Consider the following 14288-nt stretch of genomic DNA (forward strand, 5'->3'; position numbering starts at 1 on the left):
GACTCTCTTTTGACCTGAGTGGACGCTTTACAAGTAAGGACACTCTATTGCTAACTCTTGTTAGGCTACTGATGCGTACTGGCATCATGAGCTTGTTTTCCCTCATAAATCCTTCTGCATATATTATCACCTGGTTATTAGCTGGTAGGAACAAATCATATGTCTACATTTTGTTTAAATTGAAGGAATAGTTTGACATTTTGAGAAAAACGCTTAATTCACTTCCCGGCAGTTAGATGAGAGGATTGACACCTGGACCACATCTGTCTGTTAGATATGAAGAGAGAGCCGGGAGTTTGGTGAATAAGTGTATTTCACAAAATGTTTCAAGGCTTTTGTGTATGTTTGATAGGCTAAGTTTACTTTATATATTTGTGATATACGTTGACATTTCCCCTCCCCTATGAATGTCTTTGAAATCCGGTTCCCATACACGAGCATTGGGAGGGACTAGCTGCTCAACACCAGTATCAGTTTGGCTACATGTGGACGAGGGGATCCCAACATGCTGCTGGTTGTGACGGAGACAATAGCAGCTGCATTCATGCTGGTGGGCTCGTTCTTCTTGTGTAGCTAACGGCATCAGGAGGAGTCAAAGGAATGCTGTCAAACAGAGAGTGACTGATGGGTGGAGTCGCCCAGCTTTATTCCTATTGTATGAACACACTCGATCACTGACAAATGCACGACGCTAGGCATGGAGGCCTCAGTACAGGCAGCATAGGATATATTTGTGCCTCGGAGTCCTAGTCTTGTTTGACAAATGGTTGATTTCCATTTGTAGAAATGGCAGCTCATACTCGCCTGGTATGAGTTTGCAGATAAGGATGCCTTTCAGTCTGACAGTCACACAGCTAACAGTTTGTGATGTCATGATATATGATGTAATGCTAACAATAAACAATTTGTCAATATTAAAGTACTCACTGTTTTTCTAAAATAAATAAAACTAATGATTATTCGTGAGTTACTAATATGTCCCCAGTTCATATCATTCAGGGGAGACAAAATATTACCTCTCAGTATAAACGGCACAAACTACAGCCTCTAAAATGATCATGAAGTTGAATCAACACATCTCTGAAATAATTTCAAGTCTGACTGAACATTAAAACAATCATTCATGTATTTCATCAATTGTTTATTGCTGTTAAGTTGTGTTGGACTGCGTTGACTGTGTTAGGGGCGGACTGTAAGCAGTAACAAATACTTTGCTTTTGTGTGTTCTGATACGTTTCTGGAGTTTCATTTTTATCCTCCTCTGCGTCGTATACGTGTTGCACTGTGGACCAAAGGTTTCCGTCGACACGACACCAAAAAAATCAAGTCCATTTGTTACGCATAGCATCTTTGAGCCTTCTTAGTTTTCCTGTGAATTCCTTCTCACAATTAGTACAAAGTGTGGATTTAGGGCACATTTAAAGGGTCTCTGACAGATCAGGGCTGATCACATGACCTTTGGCCTTCCTGCGTTTTGCATTTTCTCACTGCTGTTCCCAACCCCCTCCTCTGACCATAGAGCACAACAAAAGAACCCTACGCATGCTTTCTTTCTCTAACTTGTGCATGCAAATGTGTACCAGTTGGTCAGTGTTGATCTTTTATTTTTTTGGGGGGGGGGGGTTAATGCCGAATCCTGTATGTGTTTAACACCTGTAATTATTGCTGATGTGGTATATATTGTGGATATCTATACATGCATACGGTTCCAGCCTTATAAAGTCCACTGCCCTCCTGCTACAGACATTTCTACTCTGTCTATTCCTCACTTGACCCAAGGATTCTCCTCCTGACTCCTGTCCTCTTCACATGTTGGTCAAGGATGAGTTGTCTGGAACTTGTTAAACACACAAAGTATGAGTTTGTGTGTGTGAGGACATCAGTATCTGGGCTAAAAGAATAAGAGGTGTGGGCAGAGAAAAGAAAATAAACTGATGGGATCTGTGAGAACAAGAAAGAATGGGGTGAACAGAGGAGGGAGGGAGGGAGGGAGGGAGAGAGAGAGAGAGAGAGAGAGAGAGAGAGGGAGGGAGGGAGGGGGGGGGGAGGGAGAGAGAGAGAGAGAGAGAGAGGGAGGGAGGGGGGCGGGTGCATGTGGGTGCCTGCGAGACGGAAGACAGCGGGGCTCAGTCAGTGAGAGAGCGAGACAGAAGCCTAACGTTGGTCTGCGTGTGTGTGTGTGTGCGCGTGTGTGTGTGGGTATGAGACGGAGCGCATTATAAGCCTATGTGTGGATGCTGCTTAGCTTAGCTCCCATTAGCTTAGCATCACAAAGCCAAAGCTGGACAGAGGACAGACGCACAGGAGGAGGAAGAGGAGGCTGGAAAGGAGAAGGAAATGTAAATCTGCGCTGGTATTCCTTCCTCCCATCCACACCTGATTGGATCTTTTTTTTTCTTCTTCTTTTTTTTGTGTTGTTGCTCCCTCTGTCTCCTGCCGACGTGGTGGTGTTGTGTGGACTGTAAGGTGAAGGAGAAGACGCCTCTCACGGTCTCCCTAACTGAGGTATTTTGTCCTGTGTTTCATTTCGAGAGGGGACGCCGAGGGTTTGCTGTGATTTAATGGTTGGGGGTTGGGATGGAGAGCGAGAGAGTGATGGAGAGGCAGGCGGGTGAGGTTGTGCTGTGCATCAGGTGGAAGGCATCAGGAGCAGAGCGAGGGAGACGGAGGCACATCGCCGGCAGTAATGGAGGCTGATGTGTTGTGGTCGAACGGAAGCTGTGTGTGTCTGTCTGCGTCTGTCTGTCTCAGGTATGCGTACATCTGTGTGTGTGTGTGTGTGTGTGTGTGTGTGTGCAAACTGTCACTTCCCGTGTGCGTATGTACAGTATGTGTGTGTTTTGTGGTGGAAGCGGTCCAGCTCTGCGATGTCTGTATTCAGGCTATGTGCATCTGTTGACATGCTTGATCCTATCGGAAGCCATTACCTCCAGCAGCAAACTGCTGCCTGTCTGTTTGTCTGTCTGGAGCTTCCAGGATGCTAAGATTAGCTTCTGCCTCTCCTTCATCCTCCCTTCTTTCTTTCTCTCCCTCTCGATCCATCTCGTGTCTGGATGCCCCCCCCCCCCCCCCCGCCCTCTTCATCTCCATCCCTCCATCCCCGCCCCTCTAAATGTACCGTTTTAAAGCCTCTCTTTGCCATTTCCATGTTGCTGTAGGTAGCAGCTTGCCCACGGTGCCTTTTTTTTCCTGGGTGGAATAAAAAGACAAAGGCCGGCTGTGTGTGTGTGTGTGTGTGTGTGTTTGTGTGTGTGTGTGTGTGTGTGTGTGTGTGCGTGCGGGGGGCATTTTCAGGCAGTTTCTGGCCGATTTAGCTTCACACTGCACTACTGCCCTTCAGCTTTTTTTTTTTTCTCATTCTAATCTCGCTCTTTTTATTCCCTTCCCCCGGTCCTCAGGCCCCTGACTGGGAACCATTTAGAGCTGAAAGCATTGCTTATGAAGGGGGAAAAGATTGCAGCACGTCACAGGTCCAGAGAAAGGCCTGTTTTGATCTCATTGTGGCGTGTCTATGTGTGTGTGAATCGTCTCTTCATTGCAAGCCTCTCTCAGCCAGCACCCCCCCCCCCATCCCCCAACACAAAACACTCCATCCCAAATGAAAGGCATCTGTTCCAATCATTGAAAAACCATCTCTATAACTGTCCCCGTCAATGTTTAATTCCCTGCCACCACCACATGGGGAGATTTGGGGACAATCAGGTGGGATGATTGGGGTGTCCGTAAGGCTGGACGACACACGACACTAAAACGCCAACAAAGAAAGAGAAAATAACATTACCAGCATGTACCAACATTTGCAGACTGGAAAATGCTGGTATCTGCGGCCTGTGTGTTTGGTTGGATTAACCCTTCACTGGGACAGATGGCTCCGTCCCCCTGCCGTGCAGACAAACCCCAGTCAGCTCGTCACCCCTCCTGCATTTGTGTGTTTGTCTGTGTGTTCATGCGTTTCACCAAAAAAAAATAAAAACAAGCAGAAGCACTGGCAGACAAGCTGTGGCGAAGATGGTGGATGGATCTGTTGTGATTTGGGAATATGACGAGAGTCTGTTAGCCCTCCCCCTGTGTTTGTCTGTGTGTGTGTGTGTGTGTGTGTGTGTGTGTGTGTGTGTGTGTGTGTGTGTGTGTATACCGTCTTGTGGGTCTTGAAAATCATCCATGAAGACATGCCTCAGTATCTAATGTGGACTAGCTGACTAGCTTGACATCGGAGCATGTTTATTGTGGAGATTTAGAGGAATGCTTCCGTAATAACGTCTGCACAACAGTCGGGTCAGTGAATGTTGCCAGATTTTCAAGGCAGGGCCACAACCCATGTTGTGTCTCTATTATCATCCTCCAGCTACATACAGTAGCCTTTATATGGCTGCTTATTTCAGCCAGGCAGATGCAACAGTTAACATAACCAGCCAAATACAGTCAGTTTGTAAAACCGTGTCTGCCGGATTACGCCCAAAACAAATAGGTGTGACTGTGTGGTATACACATGCTTAATGTGTGTTGCCTCCATTGTCGGCCTCCTGACTGTCGTAAGCCAAAAACCACTGTGGCACATTGTGTTGTCACACAGTTCCATCGTGCACTTTAATGTGCAGGATGATTACTAGATGGCACGCATGCAATGACTTTGACTTGGAAGTGAAACGACTGAAGTCTTTGAAAGACATTCAATCCTCTACTGAGCCTGCCTTTAATCTAACGCAGTCATCGCATTTCATTTCAAAGAAGCACGATTCAGTGCACGGGGCAATTTTTGGTTTTCACTTTAATACAAGGCAGGACTAAGGGAAAGCATGTGCTTGCTATGTGTTGAGGCACCCATCTTTATTAGAGAGGGAGCCAGAGCTGTCATCACATTGGCCCACTGCTTCACCCCGCCGCTCCACTTTCCCACGTCAGACGTGCCCAGACTCCACACGAGTTCTAACGATAAAAGAAGAACAAGCCAGACTGTAAGCTGCTCCTGACGTTTGCATGTTGAAGTCGATTGTTCAGTGAAAGCAAAGAGTCTGTGCAGGAGGAGTGACCTCACCTGCCCCCTGTAACCTGCGTCTCATCTCCGTTTGAGGCCAGCGGCTCGATGCTACTGTACATTAGCCGTCTCCAGCGTAGCACACTCAAACTGTCAGCAGTTGGGTGGCATCGTGGGTAATGTAGGCTTCAATTTTTGACAAGGAATAGGAATGCATGGAATAGATAAGAGGATATTTCTCATTCTGCTGCATTGTTTTTGAGCATAAATCCACAGATCATATGTATCAATATGGCATTTAATTGTTTATATTGGTGATCAGTGTTGGTTAGGACACAATAGATCCAATAATATTCACTGTAGCCTCCAGTATATTCAGTGTGCATTAGCCACAACCCAACATTTCTTTTGTCACATCTGGATTTTGGTACTGCTGGTCATTTGAATGAGTGTGGGAGCCAATGGCAATGAAGCAGCAGTTATGCTGCGTACCTCTGGTTCACATGACATCATCGTCATCAGTGGAGTTTGGGCTTTTGGCAGGACTCAGTCGGCGGCTTGCTGAAAACCCGCAGTTGTCTTCCAGTCAAACACAAGCAGGAACCGTTCTGCCCGGCCACACAGGCGGTCGTCACATCTACCAAACACACCGGAGCCCCAGAAAACACAAACGATCAGAAGCCGGGAGGAGGAGTCCGTGGTATTAACTTTCTTAAAATTTTTGTTTGAACAACCGAGTCTAGGAGTAGTGGCTTAAAGATTAAAAGAGAGAGATTTTTATTGTTTTCTGGTGTTTAATTTAAGGGAATGGAACAAATGTGACGGGCCAGTAGAAGAGGGAGCAAACATAACATGAGTAGAAAGGAAAGATTGAAGTGGGGGGATGAAGAGGAAGAAGAGGCAGTAGAGGAAAGAGAGGAAGTGGAGGAAGTAGAGGCAGTGAGCACCACAAGTTGCCTGTGCTATCCACCGGGTCATGCTCATGAAAATGATTTGAAGCAGCTTCTTCTCTAACCGAGCACATACATTTAACTCTGTGTTTGTCAATGATTCATGTGTCTTGTGAAAAATGAAAAACAATCCCCAAAACACAATCAGAGTCTGAGTGCTGCCATTGTGTCCATGTCAGTCACAAAACTACTTAAAATGCACTCTTTCAAATACCTGCTGTCCTGAATGACCTAAGTAGATCAGACCACAAGCCGAATAAGAATAGCTGGGCCTAGTAATAGAACAATTATGATAATGAATCATTACCAAACACATTCATGATGGCCTACTTTTCACTCATGGCACTGTTCAGTTCACCACGGTGAATATGTTCTCTAACATCATCCTTTCCCCGTTGTTGTTTTGTTTGTGTGTCATTTTTAATTTCAATCAAATTGCCCAGGAAATTAACCCTCAGTGCTCTGAATTCTGGGTGTTTTCAGCCTCCCCGAACACGTTGTTTCTCTGAACCCGATGACTTTTGAAGACAATTTGTATCTAGGTCATACTGAAGTGTGTGTGTGTGTGTGTGTCTGTTGGTGGAGTGTGGGCATACTCTAAAGGCCTGCCTCTAATGGAAGGATGGATTGTGATGGAAAAGGCTGCATTATTTGGTGTTTGAGATCCTGTAACGTTTTCAGTCCGGAGTCCAATCATTTCTCTTTTGAGTCTCAATGTGATTGAAATGATCAGACTCGCACACAAACGTCTTAACTATCTTTGTCTTCTTAGCTCATGCAGAGTAATGTCACAGTGTTTGGGTAGGTGTGTTTTCTTAAGCGCCGGACTAACTCGTTTGGTCAAGTCACCTCCCCTTTCTTATGTTAAGTAATTCCAGGTTCAACTGGCCATAACCGCATTTAGACTACTTCATAAACATCATGCTGGATACGTGCTCCAAAAATGTGCTAATTGCAAATACCGAGATTGTGCAGGGTGCACGATACTGCGATATATAACCGTACTGCGTGATGCCCAGGGTCTGTGTGCATTAACCCAATTGGTCTTGCTTTTCTACCGGATGATGCCGTTATGTCACCATCATCATCATCATCATCGGTGACGCACTGACATGTGTGAGGGGGTCAGAGCGATTGGTGCAGAGTGTGAACATTGGTCACAGCCAGTTTCAGGCAGAGAGATGTTCTAGATAAATCCACGTTAGTTATAAACTCCTTCACCGTTCCAGTTTCCTTTACGTCGGATCCTTTGTGTGGTTGTTAGTGACCATCCCCTCTTATTCATGTTTTCATTATGTTCCTCTTATATATGGATATTGACAAAATTTGCCTTTGGGTGGAGCAGACTTTCAGCGATACTCCCCTCAAAGTCTTCGGAGCCCTGGGGTCAGAACAAGCTCCTCGAGCAAATATCTACATTACTGTCAGTGTGTATAATGTCACAGAGGGTTTGTTTTGTCACCTCAAAGCAAGAATTCACCAAAGAAGACGTGCAATATCAGCTGCTATTTAAAAGAATATTTGTTTGCTCCAAGACGAACAAAGATGAAAATGGATGTTTTTTTGCTCCAGCTTGCCGTCGTCTAACTAGTTTTCACTGTCTTGAGCGGTGACGCTCTAGGATGTCAGGACACAGTTACCTGGATCTCTATTTCATTTGGTGGAACCAGCACAAAGTCATGCTCGGCCTTTTTTCTCTCAAGCTTTGTGGATGTTTTGGGCTCCGCAAGAAGCGAAGGAAGCCTGGTACGAACATGAAAGAAGTATTTCAGTCCGGTTCCCTTTTAAGCACAAAAAGACGCTGCATTTCAAGCAAGATGAAGTCGGACTAACTACACCTGACTGGATCCAAAGAAGATGTCAAGCGAGTTAACTCCCCGGCTCCCAGCTATATATCCCAAAGTCGTCCAAGGAATCAAGCCCAGCATTGTCCTTGTGGAGGGAACTAAATGTAGGTCACAGCTGAAATGTGAGGCCAGGCCTCGGGGATGTCAGGCCCAGGGTGCTCTGTTGCTCTGGGGGAACGCGAGCGTAGGAAATAAAGCAGATTCTTCACACACGGTTATTTTTAGAAGCTATAGGTTGTGGCTGTGTGCATGCATGTACAGCCTGCCTTCACGTTTTCCATGTGTTTTGATGCGGCAGATCATTTAAACTCTGAGCTGAGCACATTTTCCTCTCGAAGGGCAGAAGCTCCCTTAAAATAGTCTGACATCAATTAAATATTGATGAGTTTCTGCGTTTGTCTACCAGTGAGTGCTGTTTGTGCTGGAAGGGGTGAAGATCTTCCTTATATCAAGTGCATTCAAGCGATCCAGTTTGTTGTCCAGTATTTAAATCCTGAAGCCTATTTTGGGATTTGAATGTGGGTGGTTTGTTCAGTGCAAGACATACAAACACTTTTACCATTAATTTATTCCCATAAAAGTAGCGTAAGAGGCTCACTGTTCAGCACTAGCTGGAGAGGTGACCCATGGATCCAATAGAGAGTGTGAGAAGGAAATGGATGTCTGTGCTTTCAGGTGGAAGCTTTATCTGAGAGCTAGTTATAGATGGAGATTTGTAGTTCTAGCTCTAGATATTATTACTCATATTGACAACTTGACTGGAATAACTAGCTATTTGATGTTGTTTGCATGTAGCATTCAATATGGCAACACAAGCAAAAACACAAAGTATGATGCTATTGTTGTCTCTGAACCTAGATATGATCACCTCAGTTGAGTCAATTCAGTTGAGCTGACACAAAGGAGACAATTTGATGTTGATCCTCTGTAAGCTGTGTGGCAGCGGAGACCAACCGGGAGGACAAGGTCACAGCGAGGCTTTTCACTGTTTTGTTGTCGCGTATTGATTGTGGTTTGAAAGACATCATGGCGGAACCAGATGCTCTCTGTCGGTGAACAGCCCAGTGCTACGACACCGTGTGGAGGGTATTAGCGTTTGTCACTATCGAAGGCAAATTCTGTGTCATTGTGTATATTGACTTAACATTTGAGTTCGGCAGGTTTGTTGCGCGTTTTATCTTTCAACAGAAACGCTACATATGTAATTCAGATCTACGTGTCAGATCTAAGTGTCAGAAAAACTGGCCAACACAATTTGGGTTGGGCATATTGAAACTATACCCGTCTGATGATATTGCTTGAAGAAAAACAATATACAAAAATTGTCAAAAAAAAAAAAGCTCAAGATTCGAGACGGACATAAATCTAAATCTTTATCGACTGGAGACACGTACGTTGTAAGTGGCCACAGGTCGATGGCTCACCGTGAGGGGAGTTTTGGACCGGCTGCCGATTGAGAATGCAGTCAGTTGCACACACGTATTCTGTTGGGTGGTGAGTTTTAAGATGTGAGAAGAGATTTGTGGTGTTTCCATCTGAAGTCCCGACTTGTTCATCGCAGAGCTGACAAATCCTTTCTGGCTCTCTTTCTCTGTTTGCTTTAAAACCAAAGCATGCTGAAAAGAGGCACATTTGCATTATTTTTGTTAACGAGAGTTAAGACCACATGGGTAGTTACTACGGATTAACTAAACAGTTCAAAGCTTCATTCATAACGTTGACGTTCAAATTATTGAAATTATTGAAATTATTGAAATTACATAATATTTCATGGCCCATGGCCGTGGAAGGCAATATTGTGCTTTGAGTAAAAAGGAGTGAGTGTGGCAAAAAATATCTTTCCACAACCAGTTCTCCAAATCTAACTGTGAGGAAGTATAAGCTATCCACGGCTTCTCTCACTATCACTGGTTACTTTTGCAGTTCAACAGAAGGACGGAGCCAACTAAACCTCATTTTCACAGAGAAACAGGGTTTTTCCGGTTAGATGCTAGAGAAATGGATGCATTGTGGGAAGGATGTCAGGGGTCCTTCATAATACGGGAAGCTCTGAGGATGCAGAGAAGCCTGAATTGTGTTTTCCGTTGTCCTCGTTATGTGCTGGTGTGACTTGAGGTCTGAGGCATTGCAGGCCCCATACCAGATCTTCAGCTAGTGACTCATTTTAATGGAGCCTCTGTACATTGTACACGAGATTAGGGTTGGTAGTCTTGCCTGTCTCTGCAAGAAGTGGAGCCATTGAACTTTTATAGCCAGGTAAGATGGGATGTGTGGGTCCAGGTAAGATGGGATGTGTGGGTCCAGATAAGATGGGATGTGTGGGTCCAGGTAAGATGGGATGTGTGGGTCCAGATAAGATGGGATGTGTGGGTCCAGATAAGATGGGATGTGTGGGTCCAGGTAAGATGGGATGTGTGGGTCCAGATAAGATGGGATGTGTGGGTCCAGGTAAGATGGGATGTGTGGGTCCAGATAAGATGGGATGTGTGGGTCCAGGTAAGATGGGATGTGTGGGTCCAGGTAAGATGGGATGTGTGGGTCCAGGTAAGATGGGATGTGTGGGTCCAGGTAAGATGGGATGTGTGGGTCCAGGTAAGATGGGATGTGTGGGTCCAGGTAAGATGGGATGTGTGGGTCCAGGTAAGATGGGATGTGTGGGTCCAGGTAAGATGGGATGTGTGGGTCCAGGTAAGATGGGATGTGTGGGTCCAGGTAAGATGGGGTGGTCCACGCTGTTCCTGACTCCTCCTACAACAGAAGTGCTGGTATCCAGTAAGGTTTGGTCAGGATGCGCCTTGTTAAAGTCAGCTGTCACCTGATTAGTTTCAATCACCTTACGAAGCAAGTTATTATTATACATTATACATTAGAACTGTGTAGTACCTGGTACTTTCTTGGAACCCCCTCAGTCGAGGTTCCAGGTAAGCTGAGCTGATGCTGGAAGAACACTGCACACCACTGATTGGTCAGAGAGAATTGTCACCAGTGCAACATGGGACATCCTGCACAAACCTTTAGTTTTTAAATAGCCACGCAATTCGACTGCTTTAAAAAAAAATTGTATTCTTTCGACCCAGATGTTTAAAAAAAGAAATTTCAGCCAACAAAACCACGCCATACACTTTGTTTTGTTGCCGATGAAAGGATTCAGCGAGTGTCCTTTCGAAGATGATATCACGGTTAACACGGTAACACGGTTCCCTTTTGTGGTGTGGCTGTGATGTGGTTGGCCTGAACTACAACGTGGTTATTTGGTGATCAGTAACTGTAGATACAGTGCAGAGGGGCTGAGCTCTCATTGTGGGGGTCCAATCGAGTCGCCACAGGTGGTTCACAGCAGAGACGGGACAGTTCTCCCACTGTGTGTGTGTGTGTGTGTGTTTGCAGGGGGAGATGGGTGCATGAAGTGATTACCCTCCACCCTCAGCTCCCGTTTAGCCCCAGACCATGCCATTTGGTGTCAATGCACCTCCTCCCGACTGTGTGTGTGTGCACGTGTACGTGTGTATGTGTTGGCTGGCAGGGGGTGGAACAGCTGCTGATTATAGCAGTAGGTGTTTCCTTCCCAACCCCCTTTTGTACCATTACAAGCCGTTCACATGCACCCGCTGCTGGTATGCGAGTCAACCCTCTGAGGATAGACACAGACGGAGGGGCACAGGACCGATTATAATGTGTGGTTACGTAGAGCTAAATGTTAAAACCCCGTTTGAAAACAGATTTGACATAAAGCACTAGTGTTCAAATGCAGATCATTTTTCTGGTGTTTTGAACCTGACAGACTGGTTGGCGCTTGTTGAGCAATACTGGTGTCATGAAGGGATGAATTGGAAACACTGTATAAGACAAATAAGAAGTTGAGGCTTTCATTTTGGCCAGTCCTCAGAATTTAAGTTTTGCAGGCATAGCATTAAAAAGATAGCAAGCAATTAATGTATATTCATTTTATTCTCTGGTAGTGTCTCTCTTCTCCCACTCTCATTGTATTTGCGTATGCATCATTTATGCTTTCTCATACTCTGTGGTTCTTCATATTTCTGTCATGGAATTGAAAAAGGGAGTTGTGAAGCCAGAGGAGACCGTGTAGAGGACTGAGTCATCACTGGAGGACAAACTTGCCCTCGCAGCTTCCCCACCTCTCTCGCGCTGTCTCTCTTTGCCCCCCCCCCCCCCCCCCCCCCCCCCATCTCCTTCCTGGGTTGTCCCTAGCAACAGCAGAGACCCAGTGGCATGATTATTTTGCTTCTTCTTACCTTTGTTGTTTTTTTGAAGCACATACAGTCCTGGAGCATTTATTGTTGTGCATTATACAGTGACAGGCTACTGTTCTTCAGATTTTTTTTTGGGGGGGGGCATGCTTGTGTGTTTTGCTCCAGTACCACTGTCAATACCTCAACCCTTGTTTCCGTGATCATTTTCTTGAATTGCTAATGATGAGTTATTTTTCTTTTTTCTTCTTTTTGTTTTTTTTAAACGCCCACCCAGCCATCTCAGCAGCCGGAGAAGATGTTACAGCCGTTAAGCCATGAGACAGCCAGCACTAGATGAACACCCTCACAGCAAATCATCAAGCCTTCATTGTGTGTGTGCCAGTAGCTAGATTATGCTAACTCTTAGCTTTGGTAGTCTCACTCCTTCTCTCGCTTCCTCTGCATTTTAGTTGTCTTTTGGCTCCTCCAGTCCCAACTCTAGGCAGGAGGCTCTTTCCTCCTTACTCTACTTCACAGCTTTGTCAATGGAGCTTTCGTTGTGTGTGTGTGTGTGGGGGTGGTGAGGTATTGAATGAATTAGGCCTATAGCGATGATAGTGTCTCACCCCTGGGTCTGAGCCAAGGTTCTGCTTTTCCATCCCTTTTGAAACACTGGTCACAATTCCGCTTCCTACTTGGTTTTCTAAGAGCAGCAGTGTCTAAATGGAGTCCAATCAATGGCCACTTTTGTGTGGGAAGTGAACTGACAGTCGGCTGAAGGCTGAGGACTCCAAGGTTGACGTTGTGTAAAAAGACTCTGTGCCTGGGAATGAGCGGACCGTCTTATTGGTTTGACAGACTGCAGAGGGGATTTGTTTGACTTCCGATCAATTTTCCTCTTGCCGCACGAGTGTCTGGCCCCAAAGTTTGGAAGTTTGAGGGCGCCAAAGTATTGTTGCTGGTGATGAACAGGAAGCGCTCCTTGTGTGTGCCCATACAGTAGCTTATAACAGAGATAAAAGAAAAAAGTGATTTTGTGTCTCCAGATAACACGCATGCCTTTTGTACATGTACCGTATGCTTGCGTGAGTGTATCCTACATGTACGCTTGTTTGGGTACCGATGATACTGGTGATTTATCACCAGTGTCACTCAGCGTGGCTGCAGTGGGAGCCTCTCCCCTTATCCCCACACATATATTTTTACCGGCTTATTGCCTACCAGTCCAATGGAGACACGACAAGATAGATCAAGAGAGGGAACGCAGCCCTCTGTTGTCTGTCAGAACAAAGATGAGAGAGATTATTTATGCTTACATTTATTCCATTTTTCCAGCACTGCTGGAAACATTTTCTTTTTTGTGGTAGGAAACAATAAATGCAGTAGAGAGTGAGACACACGAGCAGGAAATGTGCACTAGTGAGGCAAAGACTGCGTGATTGAATGGAGCAAAGAAATCCGAATGTTTAAAACAAAAAGAAAGACGGCCTTTTATCGTCAGTTAAATTGGCATCTCACTATTATCTCAGCTGTTTACCATCGACGCCGCACTGGCCAACTGTCCACAGGCATTAAAGACAAGTGCTAGAATCACACAGGCTACATGCCAAACCACACACATACATATTCTCTCACACACACACACACACACACACTCCCATTTCCCCTCACATATGGCAGGACCCCACTAAGGTGCTACTACGATACCTCACACTGTGTCGGAAGATCACAGCAAACAATGGAGACTGCTGTCACGTTGTATGTGATTTTATCTACCAGTAGTACAACTGCTCATTGTTATGTGGCATTGAAACTCTCCCAGACCATGTATACCCCCCCCCCCCCCCGTCTCATTTACCTTAAATCCAGGAAATTTGGAAAGTGTAGTTTGAATAAACGGCGGCAAAACCAGTTTTCAGATGCTCACGTCTTGAAGAATATGACTTTTCTGTTAGTACAAGAAGTGGAGTGAATACCAAGATGAAAGCAATGCTGCCAGTGAATTATTGCACACCAGCTGCCACTGAAATCTTCACCTTTTATTCCTTGTTATTCTTTCTAGTCTGCTAACTCTCACTCTGTCTCTGATTCGTTGTCCAGGTACAACCCGCACCCCCCGTGACGGAGAAGTTTCTGGCGTGGACTACAACTTCCTTCCAGTGGACGACTTCCTGGAGTTGGAGAAGAGTGGGACCCTGTTGGAGATAGGAACGTATGACGGTAAATCAGGAAATCGCACATTTGGTCGGACGTATTGTATGTAACGTTACGTTGGCTTTCAGATGTCTAGAACAGCAGCAGCAAACATCAATGGCCTTTTAAAACG

The 14288-nt window shown here is 45.4% G+C and overlaps 1 protein-coding gene across 6 annotated transcripts in view; it reads left to right on the forward strand.

The window, feature by feature from the left end:
- Window positions 1-14288, forward strand: part of magi1b (membrane associated guanylate kinase, WW and PDZ domain containing 1b) — a 111811-nt gene that overhangs the window by 54604 nt on the left and 42919 nt on the right. For all 6 annotated transcript variants that reach the window (XM_079266269.1, XM_079266271.1, XM_079266270.1 and 3 more), the window contains exon 3: window positions 14063-14182. In XM_079266269.1, the coding sequence (XP_079122395.1) occupies window positions 14063-14182 (120 nt within the window). The remainder of the gene's footprint in view (window positions 1-14062; window positions 14183-14288) is intronic.

This window comes from Melanostigma gelatinosum (assembly GCF_949748355.1).
Source record: "Melanostigma gelatinosum genome assembly, chromosome: 3".
NCBI classification, from domain to species: Eukaryota; Metazoa; Chordata; class Actinopteri; order Perciformes; family Zoarcidae; genus Melanostigma; species Melanostigma gelatinosum.